The sequence below is a fragment of the Olea europaea genome, unplaced genomic scaffold, assembly GCF_002742605.1.
Source record: "Olea europaea var. sylvestris unplaced genomic scaffold, O_europaea_v1 scaffold1737, whole genome shotgun sequence".
Lineage (NCBI taxonomy): Eukaryota > Viridiplantae > Streptophyta > Magnoliopsida > Lamiales > Oleaceae > Olea > Olea europaea.
In genome coordinates, this window is record NW_019235080.1 from 135,603 (window position 1) to 154,321 (window position 18,719).

An 18,719-nucleotide genomic window follows, 5' to 3' on the forward strand; every position below is an offset into this window, starting at 1 on the left:
GTTCTACTTTAAACCTGAACCACACCCTCAACCTTTCAAGTTCGCTTGGGTTTATTGTACTTCCCTTCTAGTTACTCATCTTTGTTTGGTACCACTTAAGTTGGGCTCATTCTTCTTAGAAAACATTTACTACGATGTCCTACCTATGGATATCACTCATATCCTCTTAAGGTATCTCTGGCTTTACAACGATGTTAAGCACTTCAAGCGTAACTACTTAAGAGTTTGTTCATAATGGCAAACCCATTCGTCTCCTTCCTACGAAGCACTCTAACTCCCGAAGAAATCAACTCCCATCTCAACATCCACAAGTGTTGCTGACACTTGAATTCAACTTTTGTCCCTTAACGACTTTGAGCGTGAGGGTCATGACACCGGGCTTGTGTTTGCCTTGGTTGCCAAACCATCTTCATATTCCAATTTGACTCCTATATCGACTTTCCACATGAGGTAAATCCTTTGTTACATAAGTTTAGTGATATCTCCCTTGTCGACCTCCTCGACGAGTTTCCTCCTTTGTGGGATATTGAACATGCCACGGGCAAGTTAAACTTAACTAGATAGAGGTTTTATTCGCCTTAACCTTAGCCCTTGTGTGGTCCCAGTTTTACTCACCGTAAAAAAAGATGGCTCTTGGCACATGTACGTCGATAGTCGTGCAATCAACAAAATCATTGTTAAGCATCGATTTCTTATTCCGCATCTTGAGTATATGTTAGATGAATTGGCAAGGTCTGTGTGATTTTCCAAGATTGATTTATGGAGTGGTTATCATCAAGTCAGAACTCGACCATGGGACGAATTGAATACAATATTTAAAACTCAAGATAGTTTGTACAAGTGAGTTATGCCTTTTGAGATGTCGAATGCACCTAGGACTTTTATGCGTGTCACGACCCATGTCTTACAACCTTTTATTGTTAAGTTTCTGGTGGTCTATTTTGATGATATTTTGATTTATAGTTGGTCATAAGAGGCACATTTTTTTTTAATCAGCTCTATTGTCCGTGTATTATCGTCAAAACAGCGGCTATTTCCCTCCCCCCACATTCACCAGATAATGCATCCTGAGATAAGGTCCCAAACTATCCTTACTCTTTGTTCGGCACGGTTATATGCTAACCCTAAAAAGTGTTCATTCCTACAATCTCAAGTTCTCTTTCTAGGGTTCATCATTTCCACCCAAGGTATTTGTGCTCATCTAACTAAAATATCGGTTATTCGCAACTAGCCTGAACCTACAACATTATTTGAGGTGTAGATATAGGTGGTGTCTTAAGTCCGGATGGTAACCCCATTGCCTATTTTAGCGAAAAACTAAATTAGGCTCGACAAAAGTATTCTACCTATGACAAGTTCTATGTCGTTGTCCAATCTCTCCATCATCGGCAATATTATTTATTGCCTCAAGAGTTTGCTCTCTATTTTGATCATCAAGCTCTTCGCTACCTTAATTCCTAGCGTAATTTAAGTAAGCGCCATGTTAAGTGGGTTGAATTTCTTCAAGAGTACACGTTTGTTCTCCATAACCTAGCTGGGTCGCAAATAAAGCAACCGGCGCATGTAATCGTATCACTACGGTGCTTCATTCTGTGGGCAATACTTTGGTGGATTTTGAGCGCCCGAATAATGATTATTCTAGTTATCCTGATTTTTGCATGATCTTTCAAGAACTCTTGGATAGTCCTTCTCAAGATTATGTTGCTTTCTTACTTAAAGATGGTTATCTTTTTAAAGGCACGAAGTTGTGTTCCCCATACCTCAGTTCGTGACTTTCTGATATGGGAACTACATGCAAGGGGTCTAGCTAGTCATTTTGGTCGAGATAAAACTATTGCTTTAGTTGAGGATCGAATTTATTGGCCTTCACTTAAAAAGGATGTTGTTGGCACTGTTTCTCGGTGTCGCCGATGTTAATTAGGCAAAGCTCAACGTTAAAACACCGGTATGTATACTCTCCTTCCTGAGACACTTTGGAAACTGTTTGGAATGACACTCAAGTTTTCATCCGCATTCCACCTCCAAATCGACAATCAAACTAAGGTTGTGAATCGTAGTTTAGGTAATCTACCCAATTGCTTGGTTGGGTATAAACCGGGTAATTGAGATATTATGTTGCCAACTCTAAGTTTGCTTACGATAATTCAATGCTGTCATAACCCATTCGAGCTCCCCATCAGCTAATTGATCTTGTCCTTTTGCCTATCAATTTTTGGCCTGTTTCATCCACTCAAGCTTTAGTTGATCATATTCTCAGCATGCATGATGAGATTAAACGTAAAATTCTTTAAGTAATGATCTCTATAAACTTACGGTTGACTCTCACCATCGGCACAAAGAATTAATGTAAGCGACTATATCGTCATACAAATTACAACTGAAAGATTTCCTAATCAAGTTGCAAAGAAACTTTGTGCTAGATCACTTAAACCTTTTCCAACTATTAAACGACTTGGAATTAATGCTTATTTACTTGAGTTGTCAACACCAATGTTATCAAAACCGGCCCAGCCCGGCCGGTTCAACTGGTAAAATCGGGAACCGGGTCCAAAACCAATCCAATCATGCCCGATTAACCGTTTATGACTAAACCGCTTAAAAACCCATCGAACCGGCCAATTTAACCGTAAACCAGTCGCGGTTTTGTGGTTTTCCCAATTTTTTTTTTTTTTTAGTTTAAAAAATTTCAATTTTATGAATGGGCCTCATAAACAACAATTCAAAGGCCCATAGAGAAATATTGGATTACATGCTCCTTTTATAGATACACCTCCCTTAAAATGGTTTCATAAACTTCTAATGTGGGATAATGCATTTTATATATGCACTTCTCTCCAATGGTTTCATAAAATTCCAATGTGGAATAGTGGCATAACAAAATTGTTAACAAATTATAGAATAATAAATCTAATTAACAAATTATTAATATGAAAAGTTAAGAAAAAAATTATTGTTTTCTCATTATTTTATTATTTTTGTATGTATTTATTGCATCCGATTTGACCCCGATTGAACCTTTTGACCCTTAACCCTTTTCGGGTCGATGATCGGGTTGATTTTCAAAACATTGGTCAACATACTCAAAATATTAGTTTTGCTTTCAATATAGTAGATTTATATCTTTATCGAGGCACATTCGAGCCTCCAGTGTTGTCATCTAATATTTCTGCTGGACAGCCTCCTCGAGCACCTGTTACCACATTTTCTCTATAAAATACCATTGAAGAGGTGCTTGATGATCAGATTATTGCTTCACGAGATGGTGGGTTTCGTAGGTTTCTCGAGCGTTGGAAGAGTCCCCCGTCTAGCGATGCTACTTAATTACTAAGGATATGTGATGCAGGACGAAATAAAGAAGAAGCAAGAAGGGAGGTATTTGATGTTAATGGGTTGGCTATAATCAGGCTTGGTCGGATATTTAAAACTGGGCAAGATGGGAAGGGGTTTGGATCGTGTTATAGATATGAGCCAGTTGGGGTTAGGAGTGGGCTTGTGTCGTAGAGAGTAGGTTGGGTTAATTGGGCTAAACGAAATTGGGCCGTGTGTAAGTAGGATTGAATGTTGAGTTGGAAATTTTTTATTTTTTTTGTGGGTGAAACTGAAATTGCAGAAAAAACTAAATTGAAATTTCCGACTGTGAAGAGTACGATGAACAGTAACGCATTTTTTTTTAGGAACTGATCAAAATACTAAAACTGAATTTTCCGACTGTGAACAATACGATGAACAGTAACGCATTTTTATTTTTTTTTAGGAACTGACCTAAATACTATAACTGAATTTTCCGACTGTGAACAGTACGATGAACAGCAACGCTTTTTTTTTTTTTGCAACTATGAAGAAACTGAAACAAAAAAATGAGATCTGCTGCTCGTACGCTAAATTTTTTTTATTCGTGCTATTCCGACAAATTTTTTGTAAGTAGGAAGAAATTTTTAGATTGGAGATGAGAGATTACCCAAGTTTAGGCTCTGATACCAAATTTGATGCAAGATAAAGAAGAGGACAGCAAGAAAGGGGAGAAACCAGAGATGAAGTAGAAATTTAGGGAAAAGGGGAAGAAAGAGGAGACGCCACAATCAATCTCAACAATTCATATTCATCCAAAACTAAAGAAAATTAAGGTTTAAATAGTAAAAATAAAACCCTAACTAGAATGGGTTTGGACCAATACAAGCCCAATTACATAAATAAGAATCCAAAACAAGAATAAAGTCCAACTAGAGATAAATAAAAATAGATGTCCTCATCAATATGTTTCGTCACCTAGATGCTACGCTTTAGGATTCCTATCTGATTATACCTTGTCGGAGTCAAGTTCTTTCAATCGGGGAGGAATGATGCAATTTGGAAAGTGTATTCAAGGCGTAGAAGAAATTAGAGCCCCATTTGATTCCCATTTTTCTCAAAATGCATTCTCTCTCTTCTTTTCAACTACACATTCTTCATTAAAATAATATTGCACATAAATCAAAAACTTTTTCAGATATTTCATCCATACATTCCCCATCAATCTACTATTTTAAAATTCATTTTTCCATAAAAATGGGTGTCAACACTCTCTAGATTAATTTGAATCTTATAGTATTTTTGTTATTAATTAATATTGCCTTTAATTGTGATTTTTAGACAATTGATTTTGTTTTCTTATTAATCCTAGATTGACTACTATATAAAGGGGGATCTTTGATTGTAATAGACACATTATTATTGAATAAATTTGCAATCTTCCTCCTAAACCTCTCTTCTTGTTCTCTATTCTTTTCCAAGTCCTTGTTCTTGATCTTGGCATCAAGTTCTTATAAGGTTACTGTAATATTGTTTGACCTACAATTATTACATGAATCTTTCAAAGGCTCATGGTTGCATACTGCCAGGCAAAGGCACGAGCCAGGATTTTGTAGAATTGTATCTCTATCAGAGAACTATTTGAGCAGCTCAGCTCATATATCTTGCCAACAAATACTAACAGAACTTATATTTATGAGGTCTGTAATTGGGTTCCAAGTTTCAACTGTGTACTAATGTTCATGGTCTAGAGATCCATGTTTCAGAAGGCAAAAGATGAAAGCAAGGAGAGGTTAATATTCCAGATGTGGGGCTCATCCCTTTTCTGTTCTAATGGTAAATACTTCAAAATGACAAATTTTGGGGATAAGTACAGTAGAAAAATGTCAAAATTCAGCTCATGTATTGTAACAACACTAATTTAGATGAGCTGCCAATGTACAGACAAAGAGAAAAGGCGCTGAGATTGACCAATAATTGCCCAAAATATAATGCCAGGTAGGCAGGAAAAGAAGATTAACTATATAGTAGTCACAATTTGAAAAATGATAAAAAGAGAATACTCAGGTTGCTTTGATCTCAAAAGGAAAAACAAAATTCATTTTGAGTTTTTGGTTTCATTTCATATCTTTAGACCTTTCTTCAGCATTTGGTGGGAGCTGTACACCTAATCACTTGAGGAATAAAAAGTCCATATTAATAGGCACGCCTCATTACAAAAGGGATAAAGATAACTGCCTTCTCCTTCTCCTAGAGAGTTTCATAGGCAGTGAGTAGAGCATTAAATTTGCCTTTGAAAATGCTGCAAACTATCAAATAAGAGTTTAATGTTTCAACTCTAATAAAATTCAAATTCTAGCATGTAGTATCAGATAAACAATTTTTTCACCAGAAAACAAGAAGCCCAACTTTGCCGGGAAAAATGCAAATAAATAATTGATTTGTTACGAGTGTTGGGAACTAGCAATCTCTCTCTTTAATTACTTGTTTAATGTTGATTCAAGAGCACATATGATACATCCACACATGATCGCGCGCACACACACACAGAGAGAGGGGGGGGGGGAAGAGAGAGAGAGAGAGTACTTTCCGCTTCCTGTCATCCTGTGGTTGGACTTCGATTGCAAGGTATGCATCAACATCGTCTGCAGTAACAAGATAAATTGGTTGCTCTGCTCCTGCCATCAACAATGTGTAAGACTAAGAAATGAATAGTGATAGAAAAGAACAAACCAGAATCAAAATTGATGATAAAGAATACCATCTATATGATTAAAAGATCCATCTTCCAAATGGCGCACCCACTGCAAGTTGAGGAATAAGGCAAGTTAAAGCCTAGAAATGGACATTCTACTTAATATGCCATCATAAAGCAAGACGTAATCCAGTGTAATTATGCAACAAAAGCAAATCGAAGCAACATGTAAGAAACATGCGAAATATGGAAAAATTATCACAGAAGCACCTCAAAATTACAACTGGTCGTCCCATTTATAGAGTATCCGCAGGCTTGAAGTTCCTGTCCTGGAAATGCTTCACCTAAAATTTGGAGACCCTCTATTGCAGGTAGTGGGTCATCATCTGCAGCTGTGATTGCATTATGTTAGAATTAGAGGTTACCAACAGCATCATAATTGATGCAGTGCATGAACAGAACAGAAATGCAATAATTCAGACCCTCAGAAAAAGAGTACGAGTTGGGATCGTCAAGACTTGTTGTATGTGGCGTTTCGGAAATCCAATTAACTGAAGGCTCTCTATCATTCTGGTTTCCTTCAGTGTCAGGGTCGTCCATATCATTCTGTCCAACAAGGTCACCAAGTGTGACTTTCTTACTGACAGTTTCTTCAATATTATACATGTAAAGCAAATCATCCTGGTTGACTGCAAGCTGTGCAGGTGCTACTTGGAATGCAATGTTGCTAAAAAGAAAAATGGAAATTAATTTAAAATAAACTGGAGAAAACCAAACAACTCACAAAAAAAGCAGATAATAAAAACAAGCCAACGACCAGTTCAATTTTGGTAAGTGGTAAATACTTCATTATTGGATGGAATAGAACTATATTCAACTTAAAAGAGTTCACAATGCCAAAATTTGCAAAAGCTACAGTATTTTGTCTGATGTTGAAACCTACTGATAAATTTCAGAAATTCTATGGAACCATCGCATGACTGATTTACTCTTTAGAAGTGCTACATATTTTTTCTCCTCCTTATAAGCTTATAAGCTATGATGTGCGGATATGGACACGTTTGTCCGGACACGCCGATATGCAATTTTTCAAAAAAAATACTGACACAACACATCATTGTCACGTTTTGATTAAATTCTTTAAAATTCTAGTACAAATTTAGTTTTATACTTGTTATTGATTTTTTTTATTGAAATCATTTAAATGTAAGCACATATTTGTTATTAATAATAACTTTGAATTAAAAATATATAATATTTCTAATAAAAAAAGAAAAATGACCACAGATGCGGATATAAACAAGATATCTTAGTTGAAGTGTTCGAGCAACAAAAAAGCTTATAAGCACAAATAAGCCCACCCAAATATGAGTTCCAATCGCCAAATTTGCAAACACTACAGTATTTCTGCTCATGTTGAAAACTATTGATCATACTGAGAACTTTTATATAATGAATACATCGACTACATTTGAGAAATTTCAGAAGCTCCATGGAACTATGGCATGAATAATTACTCTTTGGAAGTGCAAAACATGTAGGAGCTTCTGGGAATAATTTGAATGTAAGGATTCATCTACTCCACGATTCTCTCCCAGACCTGTGAAATATTTCAAGATCTTCAAGGGTTTCCAGGTATGGGGAGTAACTCTAGGGACATAAAAATCCATTGTCTATTCCCTTTTTCGCTAAACACCTTTGATATTTTACAACCTGCAACCAGTTAGAATCAGAGTGAATTACTGTCATTTTTTTCTTTGGGCTCTGCCCTTTTGGCACCAGAATTTGGAGCCTTTTTCCTGATAATATTTTCGGGCCTTCATTTGTTACAGCCCTTTCATTTCCTTCAGGCCTATATTCTTTGACACCCTTACTCCCTATCTCCCTCCATCTCTCCCCATACCATTGTACCACCAAGATTTTAGCACCCTCTCCCCATATCTGCTGATGCAAAGGGACGTCACCATCTTCTCTCCCTTTTCTGCCCATCCCCATCATGCTGGTCATAAAAGTCTCTCAGCATCCCTTTCTATTTAATTCATTATCACATTACCAAATTACTAGATATCAATATTATTTTAACATTTCAAAAATTTACATCATTATAGCAACAATAATCATCATTAAATAATTGCTAATAATTATTAACACACACAATTTTATCTTATTTTTCTTTTGGAATCTACAAATGTAATAAAAAATCTAACAACTTAAAATTTTTAAGTTAATTTATTTATGTTGCAATATCCTTAAAGGCAACTGGAGATGAAATATCACCGAAAAACTTGTGCTCATTAATCTCATTTCTAGTCATCAACAGTCTCTATCTCACTTAAGTAAGAAGTGTATGACTTCTTAGTTATAAATATAGTGCTTGTTTGGTATAGATTTTAAGCCAATTAAAATCAATTTTTTGACTGTCATTTCACTGTTCCAGCAGTCATTTTTGAATTCTTCTCTTACAGGTAGAACCACTTTATCTCTAACGGTCAAAAAATCAATTATCAAAATCCCTACCAAACAAGCTCATAGTTTACCAAAATGAACATTTAAAATCACTAAAAGTTAACTTTATTGATAAGTAACAAGTTTTAAACTAATCCATACAACCTCAAAATAAAGAGAGCTTTGGAGGCTTCTAATTTTTCTTATAGGCTAGAGCTTTAAGGCTGGGCAAGTTTTCTATTGTTTAAGAATATCAACATCTTCATTTTCAATTATTGTACAACCCAATTTTGAATCAATGACCTCAATTTTTCCTTTTCAATCAAGAAAGAAAAATGTTGACAAAAACAAAATAGTATGATTAGGTCGTCGTATTCTTTTACCTCACAGGAAAAATTGTTGGGCATCAATAGCGTCAGTATCTTCAAGAGACTCTAAAAACATGATACTCTTTATTTTAAATAGTCAGTACTTAAATATAAGCTCCAAAAGACTCTAATTTTAAGTTTTTAAAATAAAGAGTAGGTTTAGCTCCCCTAATTTGGATAACTTTATAATTATTGCATTTGATAAGCTAAAGAATTCAATACTCTGCTTCTTAAATTATTCAAATCATAATTGATTCGATTGGCCATTAACATATGAAAAAATAAGTTGAATAACAGATGAGAAATTGTTGCATATGTGGCTCATATAGAATGAAATACAGCTTCCCTTGATCAAATAGGCCGATCCCAGAGCGAAGTGGAGTGGAGTGGAGTGGAGTGAGGGGAGCGTAGCGCACCGAACGGAACGGAGCTGAGCGACGGCATCGGCCTTGCGCGGATTTTTATAAATAATATGTTATAACCTTATTTTTCACCATCTAATAAAATCTCCGCTTCGCTCTCATGGACGAAGGCACACAGACGAACCATGTAAATTCTTGAGTTAATTTCTCTATTTCATCTCTTTATTATTGCACATAAAATCCAACAGAAATCAATAAATGTTTTTTTTTTTAAATAAGCAAAACAGAGAACAAAAAAATTTACTCTAAATTTAAATATCCTCTCTATTATGCATAAGATGCTCTTAAACCATTACTCTAATTATGAGATTAGATTAATTCTAAGAAACAAGAATGAGGACAATGGATGGTTCTCTTAAACACAAAAATAGTGCTCGTAAGAAGTCAGATTACCATATGCCAGCAAGATAAAAAGTGTTAAACCACTCGACCTAAAACGATTAAAAAAGATAGGGCCACATATATCATTGAATTATTGCCTTCAACACATCCCCTCATAAAATTCATTTTTTTTTATTAAAGCCTAACACGTGCAAAAATTCATTTAAATGGAAGGAAGCTAGACTTGATCTAAAAGCTTCAATTATTAGATAAGGCCACGTGTATATCATTTAAATATTGTCTTCAACAAAAAGAAAACTAGATGGAAATTTATTAAGCTCCAACAGAAAGATCATACTCCATTTTACCATAAAAGAAATTATTTTCACCCCATGCAAGGACATCATAAGTAGCTAAGTCATGACTTCAAACATGCCAGACAGCAGAAAAAATTTATGAAACAAGAACCCACCACCAAAAGCGGAAGGTTGAGATTGTACATTCAGTTCACAGTAGCAGTCTCCATTTGACCAGGCTCACCTGCTTGAGAGAGGCGAATACCTCCCCAAGTCATCAGGCTCCGAATTTTTTGTGACAGCATCACCTAGAGCCCTCTGATGATGCCCCATTAGATCTCTATCCATTGTTGTATGAGGAGCTGAAGATGTTATTTTTCGATTAGAATACACCGGCTGTGGCGCCAGTTCCAGCCCAATTTTCATCTGACAGGGATAAACGAGAGTTTGAGATATACATCATAACACCTAACATGAGGTGTACTTGATAGTATGTGACCACATAAAATGTCAGCCCAACCTTAGGATGAGATAGTGATTGAGGAAAGCTAGAGGGATTGACTTCAGAACGCCATGGTGCTAGCTGGTACTGAGACTCCTTCAGCTTTGCCTATAATAGTTCAAGGGACGAAATACGATATAAGAAATGGAAAAATGCACGGATTTCCATCATCACAAAGACCACCTAAATGTAAATCTCTTCGAAGTGCTTCAAAATCTCTATAACATACCTCAGTAACAAGAAGCTGTTCATGCAAATGTCTAAACAAAACCTGAAACAAAGGTTCCAAGATAAATCCAGTGAATGAGACAATCTAAAGAAGCTTCCTCCACCAGAATATACATATTTCAATTCCACATAGATTTAGAGTTGACAACAAGCCGAGGCTTGTGCATGCTTGGTGCTTTATTATTTTTAAAAGGCTCAAATCCAGCTCCTTGAGAGGAGCCAGAATTCTCTGTTTAAAAATTCAGCTCATATAAAACATGCAAAGCTTTCACAAATATTACATAAGTAAGGTTTCAATATTAAATATTAAAAATCCAAGTGAAGAAGGAAAAAAAAGGTAGTGATTTGGTTACTAAGAAATGGAACAAAACACCAAAGAGGGTAAAGTTCATGTAACAAGATATGGCCCTCATTGGAGAGGGAAAAAATAAAATAATAAAAATAATAAATAAATAAATTCAAGAATTTTGAAGGAAGTAAAGGACAAAGATGTGGATAATAGCATAATGTGGAATTATATGACTAGTAGCACTAGAATCATAGCACAAGGTATTAGAAGAATCTAAGGATTAAAAACCACCAAATAGAAAAACACGCTGGTGGAACAAGAACATCTGGATGGTAATTAAGATTAAAATAATGCTATAGAAACTTACAAAAATATTAAAATGTGGAAGCATCTTAAGAGTGGATAGTATTACTCTTAACCTTCCGCTTAATGTATTTCAGCATTTGAACGCTGTCGCACTTTTTGTCCCCAACCTATTTTCTTTGGTATCATTATCTTAACATTCCACTCATTAGTGCATTTCAACCTCACAAATACCATTAAAATTTAGTGAAAAAAAATTAAATAAGAAACGAGGAAAACCAAAATCATCTTCCCCAAACATGCTTAGCCCTCACTCCCAACCAACCTCTACGCCCACCACCAACCAACAGCAACCCAACACCATTGCCACTACCAACTTCTGCAGTCGTAGCCCCCAACCACCACCAGTAGCAACAGTGCTAACAAAAACTGAACTGCATTTTCATATGAATCATTACAAAAAACTTACACACACATATACAAAAAGAAAGAGGAGAATTAGAGTAGGTATTAATAATTTTACCTTCTCATCTCAACTTTTGAGTTTGCGACATCTTAAGATTTAAAATGAGAGTCAAATAGACCTTTTAAGTTGGAGTTTGCGTGCAAGACACTGAGATAACGATGGAGTTGGAGCTGGGTTTTTCTGTGCAATGGAAAGCACTGTGTGACCACTACCTGTTTGGGTATGGGGTTGGTGGTTGTAACTCATTTCAATAGAGTTACCGTGCTAATTATTTAGGGAGGTGAACCAGGCTTCATGTGTTTGAACAAGCTTCTTTTTAAAGCCTATTTTAACCCATATTTTGTTATGGGTCCTTACTCGTAAACTTCTGATTATGATTTGATTAAATCTCATAGTGCACGACTTTCTACAAAACTGCAGAAACTAAATGGGGCCTTCGTTGACACAGAAAGAGATTGTATAAACAAGATCACAGCATTAAACAGTTCATCCACTCTCTACTCCTCGCATCTGACTCCTCCTAGCAGCGACCTTCTTTGTCGCAGTGAGGAACGAAGACAGGAATAGTGCAGAAGATGCAGGGGACGGGAGGGGCATCCTGGTGAAGAAGGCTATTTCTTTTCTTTTCTTTTCCCTCTCCCTATTAACTTGTTTGTTTGTTTGTTTGAATCACAGGGGAATAATGTCTTTCATTAAATTAAAAAACATCGAAACTATGAGTGGGACGTACTACGCTAATAAGTGGAAGGTTGAAGGAAATAATGCCAAGTAGAAAAGGACGGATAAAAGTGCAGCAACAGCAAGGTTGGGGACAAAATGTGCAATTTAGCCAAAGTATAAGTTAGCTAACCAGCAAAATTGACAAGGCATTAAAAATCAAGTCAACTGTTATTAAACAAGAAACCAAAGAGTTCTTTCTAATAAAAATCACAGAAAAATAGAGGAACAATTTCGACGAATTAATGAACAGCATAATGTTGATATTGGAAACTTGTCAAACTTCACTGCAGATACAACTCTGAATTATACTAGAAGGAATTCAAGTTTCGCGGGGGACAGGGAAGCTTTGAAGAGGATAAAGATGAGGAAATCAATTGGTTGAGACGGAACTCCTATGGAAATAAGGAAGTGTTTGGTTGAGGTGAGCATTACATAGTTTGCAATTCAGAAACCTCGGATGAATCTCAGAATAAGAAACCCACAAAATGAGAAGAAATAGACTAACACCTAAGTAGGCTAAAAGGTTAGACCACACTGCCAACATAATCATTCCTGAATAAGCACAAGGAAATATGTTATTACAAAATTTGTGATACGAGAAAGGTGCAGAACAAGAAGAGCACATCTAGATATCATTATGCCATAAAAGTTGGACCAATCATTTTTCTGGAAAAATCATTCCAATAAGCTTATGACATTTGGGTAGAAAATATTTGACAAATTCAAGATTCGATGTACAAGAACTACACTGATGTTTTCCATGTATGACCAGTATTCCAAAATGGACTTGATCAACAAAAGTAATTAGTTTCCAAAATTTTGAGCCAAATATTATACTTGAAAGTGATTATTAGTGATCTTGTATGACCAGTATTCCAGAATGGACTTGATCGAGCAACATTATCGCAAAATTTCATTTGATTTCAATATTCGATCATTAATTCGAAAAGACCCACCCTAACAGTAAAACACCACAAAACAGTCAGAACAAATTAGAAAGGCTCAAAAGTTACATTTCTGCATGTTCTATTTGCAGCTACAGATCCATCTAAGAGGAGACGATTCAAGCCATCTAATACTAAAATATGCCAGTAGTCCAACCCAAATATTTAAAAAGCCCACAAGGTGTTGTTCTGGTTACTGACAAGGGTGAGGGTCAAGGGTAGCAGTTTCATGCTTCACAATTTTGATTAATAAAGAACACTAGAAAAAAAGAGTCATCTATTTCATTATAAGAAACAATTAATAATGCTACTCATATTAACCTTGATATTACTGACAATAGATTGAGCATCGGCAAGAGGCGGCTGAAGAGAATACTCAGCAAGAAGAGGCATTAAAGAAGATACAAACATTGATCTTTCTTGCTGTGCAGCCTGAAAGAACCAATATATGAGCCTGAGAATATATTTGGTCACATTTGTAAAAGGGGGAAGGGAGTGGTTATAGCTTGTCCAATCTTTCACCCATGTCATTAAGTAGTCTTACTCTTACACAACACATCATAAAAGTTTTATAATAATTGAAAGTAAGTCCAAAAAAACACATTAGATTTAGAACTTAAAGAGCAAATTTGTGGCCTTTATGCATGCAGTTTGTGCTTAAGCATGTTTTTATGAGAGTTTACACAGGTGCAAATTGCAAGACCTGAATCAGTGAACACAAATATGAAATTTTTGATTTCCACGAAAACCAAAAGACATGAATTTCAATTTTTATATATATGTAAGATATCCACGAAGCATAAACATTGAAAATATCAGTTACTTCAAATGATACTAATAGTAAGATGTCGTTTGAGTAATCTTAAAAATTACCAGCAAATAATGTTACTTTTTCGTTATTACGTGGTAGATCTTTCTTAAATATGTATATTCTTCAAAACTGTGCTTATAAGAACTAATAAATTTGGTAGAAATCAATACTTATGAAGCCAAAAAAAAAATAAAAACAAAAAACACTAACTTAGATATTTAAATATTTAATTTAATATAATGATTTATCTGTTAAAATGTTTCTTCAATAGCATAATAATAGGAAGTATAGTCAGGATAGAGATGGAAATATTTTCAAATCATTCAGGGTATTAGAATCATTTTATTCGTAAGGAGCATAAAAGTTCCCTAGTTCCCTACTTTGCCCTTGTTTGGTGGAAATTAAAATCTAGATTTTAATCTAACTTTAAGTCAACAATTAATTTTAACCACATTTCATGGATCCACAACTTTTTAATCACACATTTCATCAACTATTATCAAAAACTGCTAAAAATCTGATTTTAACCTCCACCAAACAAGGGCTTTATCTCTACAATACCATCAGTATTTTTTCACAAGTAATGTTTTTCCGTTTATGTCAGATTAAAACATAAATTTTAAGCAAACGAAGTCAAAAACTATTGGTAAGTTTGACCCACTTATAAGATGAGACAAGCATGTTCTAACAGATCAATATTTATGATTATCCTCTCATTGATGAAATTTTAGTTCCTAGAGCACTTTGAACATAACATCATATATGTGAGAAAGGTCAACCAAAAGCTGCATTCAATCGTGAGACAATGACATCAAAAAAATTTCAAGCCAAAAAAGGACTGAAACTAGGCAATATAAAGGAGGTGTAAAGAAATAAAAATAATACCTGTAATGCATATGTAAGACGCACATTTTCCTCCATTAAATCTTGTCTGTAGGAAATTGCTTTAGATGCAGCATTAACAAGATCTTGATGTTGCTGATCAAAGGCCTTCAGACAAAATTAAATGCACGAAAAGCTTGTCAATATTCCAAAAACAAAGTGAATGAATTTCTTAAAAAGGTTATAGAACACAAATCCTACTCACCAACCGCATATATGCAATGCGCTTCTCTAGGACATATTTCTCATTACGAATTTGTGATTCCTACAAAAGAGAGTAATTAAAGCAACAAAAAAAGGAACTTAAAAAAGGAAAAGACATAATCACAGAGTACTGCAAATTACGCTCTCTTTTCTACCTTCATCGAGAATTCTGCAAGATGTTTCTTCAATTGCAAAATCTCTTCTTCATGTTCTTGAACCTTCGCAACAACATTCTACACATATGCATGCAACAATGATGCTAGGAGCAAAAGGATTATATATGACTAGTAGCTTCTAGACTTTGCACTGAAATTTTCCAAATGATATTTCTTTCTGGTTGTCTTATGATACCTGCTTCGGGCTATTAGTATTGTTGACATCCTCAATTGAAATTAAACCTTTTCTAGAAGCAGAGCACCATTCTTCTTGGATTTGGTACCTAATAAAAGCAGTAAATCTCCCATGTATTCGTATCATGGTAGCTAAAAGAAATCTCACATGCAGACCACATTGTGCACATTAGTTATTGAAACTGATGTACCTGCTAGGTGAAAACGTTGTAGAAGGTGACAGAGACTGAGAAAAGCAAGAATTATCTGAGGCCAACTGACCACCGGGAAGCACTTTTAGAGACCCATTAAGCTTGCCATTTTCAAATTGGTTTACAAGATGTGCGTGCATGGTACCATCCATATCTTTTCTAATCAAATCTTTTTGGAGAACGGCTGTTTCTGATAAATCATGAACAGAATTGAGTTCTATTTCTCCATTCCCATCTATTTGATTTTCAGAACCCAAAAATAATTGATGAACTCTACGAGGATCATTAACATGGACATCCCATAGATCAACTGAATGAGGAACTTGGGATTTTAGATAACCTGATTTCTGCAAAGGATAGGGAAATTAGATGATAAAGAGATCGAGTCAAGTTTTTCATACATGAAGACAAGAAACTTAATGTGCAAGGGTCCATCAAGTAAGTATTAAAGAATTAAACAAGAAATATTTACTTTTCAAATTACATTCCATTTCACATAATAAAGATATAGAGCCCAATATTATTAAATTTAAGCAGGCGTAACTTCTGTTTCCATTTTAATGCATAACGGCCCGTTCTTTAACAATGTCCTCTTTTTTGGAGGTTTTTTTGCTATGTTTCACAAACACGGGCACTCAACGAATACAACATAATATGGAGATGTCGACGCATGATTTATCAAACAGGATACATTGGGGATATGTTAATTTAGATTCTTTAAAATGGTATTATTTATTTATTAAATCTGTATGTTTATACTTTTATTTATTATTTTATTTATTTATTTATTATTATTATTATTGTTCATGAAATCTTTTAAATCTATGAGTTACTATATGTTACATAAAATAACTGAAAGTGAAACTATATATCACACTACTTACGAAGGAAAAATACAAACAGTACATTTCTTGGAGTGTTCGAGGAGTGTTGGTGATCAACACAACACGACATGACACATAGGACACGCCGCACAAGGAGGAGCATCGGTGCATGTAGGTTTTTGGTTGTCCATGATAAATTCAAGCCACAAAAGCAAGATCAAAATTATCATATTTCACAAAATCATTTCAAGATGCAAAAACAGTATCAGAAAATTCTTCTCTAATTGTCCATGAAAGGAACACCGTCAAAACCTTAAACAAAGTAGTAACTAAATGAATAGGTCATGATCCTTGCCCTTAACTGACATTGCCTCTCTAGTCTCTAGTAACAAGATAATGAACTTACAACCAATATTTCACAAAATCACAATTGGCATCTTTCCTAGAATGTAGATAAAAAGTGATATTATTTCCATTAGCCCTGGGACTATATCATAAGAAGCATGGATACGGATATGTAATTTGGATACGATAAGATACAAGTACGTCGATACGGATTTTTTTAAAAATTAAAATTAAAATACACGGATGTGTTATAGAACTACATAATTTCATTAATATAAAAAATAAAACAAAAGCGTCATATAAAAATAAAATAAAATACTTAAACATTTTATCTTAGTCCTTAATTGTCTCAACTTCATTTTCTTCAGTATCGCATTAAAAATAACTCTCCATTCTATGACTCGTCTAATGATTAGCAACATCAAACAGTCCAATACCTTTAAAAGTATCAAATGAGTCTACAACATTATCCCACATTTTGAATTCTCCTTTTGAATAGAGATCTAATTATTTAAAAAAGACACAGATGACAATGAATGAAAACAAATTCTTCAGCTCGTTGTGCAGTTAGTTTATTCCTCCTCATAGAGAGTACATACTCCAATTATTTAATACCAGCTACCATCTGTTCCAATAAATAAAAAATTATTTATCAACTATTAACACACTTTCACATGTATTAGAAGATTAAATAATATTGTATATTCCCAATAAAAAGTCTAGTTTTTAGGTAATTTAAAATTCTAACGGTGTATTTTCAATAAATATTATTAATATTCAATATAGTAAAAAAATCCAATCAATGGTCAATAACAATGAGTTTTTTTTTTTTTTAATGACCGTGAGTGTCCGGACCAACTTACGCGCATCTCGAGTAATCCCAAAGGACCCTAAAATTTATAGTCAAGTACTCACCTCAGTAGCCCTACGAGGACTCGAACTGGTAACCATTAAGGAACAAATCCAAGGTTTGACCACTGAATTATCTCTCAGAGTTAATAACAATGAGTTTTAAAAGAGTTTAAAATCGGTAACACTATTCTTCAACTGTCCTAATGTATAAGATATGTATCGAAAATAATTAAAAGATATGTATCCGATACCATCGAAAATTTTAAAAATGTAAAAATATAAAAAATAATTAGAAACGTGTATCCGGTACGTATCAAATGGTATCAGAGTGTATCCAAGCTCGGATACATGTCAAATATGGGTACATAATGAGTTTACAAGTATCGATACTTCTTACACTATATCCTTCACTATTTCAAATTCACCCATCTTGACCTCTTCATCAGTATGGTCACTCTCTAAGCATTAGGCCAGAACACCCAAGATAGGACTTGACTCTGACACTTCAACTGCAAAAACATTATTATTCACTTCCACAAAATTCAGCATCAACTAGTTTTTATCTAGTGGCACCGTCTAAAGCTAGAGAAAAATAGTTCAACAGTAAACTTAATCTACTGCAGTTGGAAATAATGGCGTTCTCTAATGTTTTTATGATAAGAAACATAATTTATTATTTATATAAGCAAAACTACAAATGTTAAGAGGATAATAGATCCTCTAATTGGATGCAAGAAATCTGTCGTGCTCCAAATTCAAAGGTTCATTTGCTCTATTTCCACATAAATAAATATATATTTACCTAGGTTACCATATATATGATTTGAACCGTTTTATCTAATTATAACCAAAAATGCATAATGTGAATTATAGTTAGTTATGAATAGTGCAGGTACAAGATATTCCAAAGGTTCATTTGCAGCCTATTACCACGTGAATAGGTATATGTAGTTACCTCGATTATCTTTACCAA

General features: G+C 34.6%; 1 protein-coding gene across 8 annotated transcripts in view; it reads right to left on the reverse strand.

The window, feature by feature from the left end:
• Positions 1 to 3,572: 3,572 nt before the first annotated feature.
• Positions 3,573 to 18,719, reverse strand: part of LOC111377872 — a 19,959-nt gene continuing 4,812 nt past the window's right edge. For 3 of the 8 annotated variants that reach the window (XM_023001013.1, XM_023001012.1, XM_023001014.1), the window contains 14 exons: positions 16,066 to 16,072; positions 15,726 to 15,915; positions 15,536 to 15,623; positions 15,340 to 15,417; positions 15,186 to 15,245; positions 14,984 to 15,088; positions 13,609 to 13,719; positions 10,567 to 10,608; positions 10,356 to 10,445; positions 10,080 to 10,261; positions 6,466 to 6,710; positions 6,254 to 6,375; positions 6,050 to 6,092; positions 3,573 to 5,966 (listed from right to left, as the gene is read on the reverse strand). In XM_023001013.1, the coding sequence (XP_022856781.1) occupies positions 5,788 to 5,966; positions 6,050 to 6,092; positions 6,254 to 6,375; positions 6,466 to 6,710; positions 10,080 to 10,261; positions 10,356 to 10,445; positions 10,567 to 10,608; positions 13,609 to 13,719; positions 14,984 to 15,088; positions 15,186 to 15,245; positions 15,340 to 15,417; positions 15,536 to 15,623; positions 15,726 to 15,915; positions 16,066 to 16,072 (1,542 nt within the window). In that variant the 3' untranslated portion in view covers positions 3,573 to 5,787. Of the gene's footprint in view, positions 5,967 to 6,049; positions 6,093 to 6,253; positions 6,376 to 6,465; positions 6,711 to 10,079; positions 10,262 to 10,355; positions 10,446 to 10,566; positions 10,609 to 13,608; positions 13,720 to 14,983; positions 15,089 to 15,185; positions 15,246 to 15,339; positions 15,418 to 15,535; positions 15,624 to 15,725; positions 16,073 to 18,719 lie in introns of all 8 variants that reach the window. The other 5 variants (XM_023001010.1, XM_023001007.1, XM_023001008.1 and 2 more) reach the window with 4 other exon arrangements.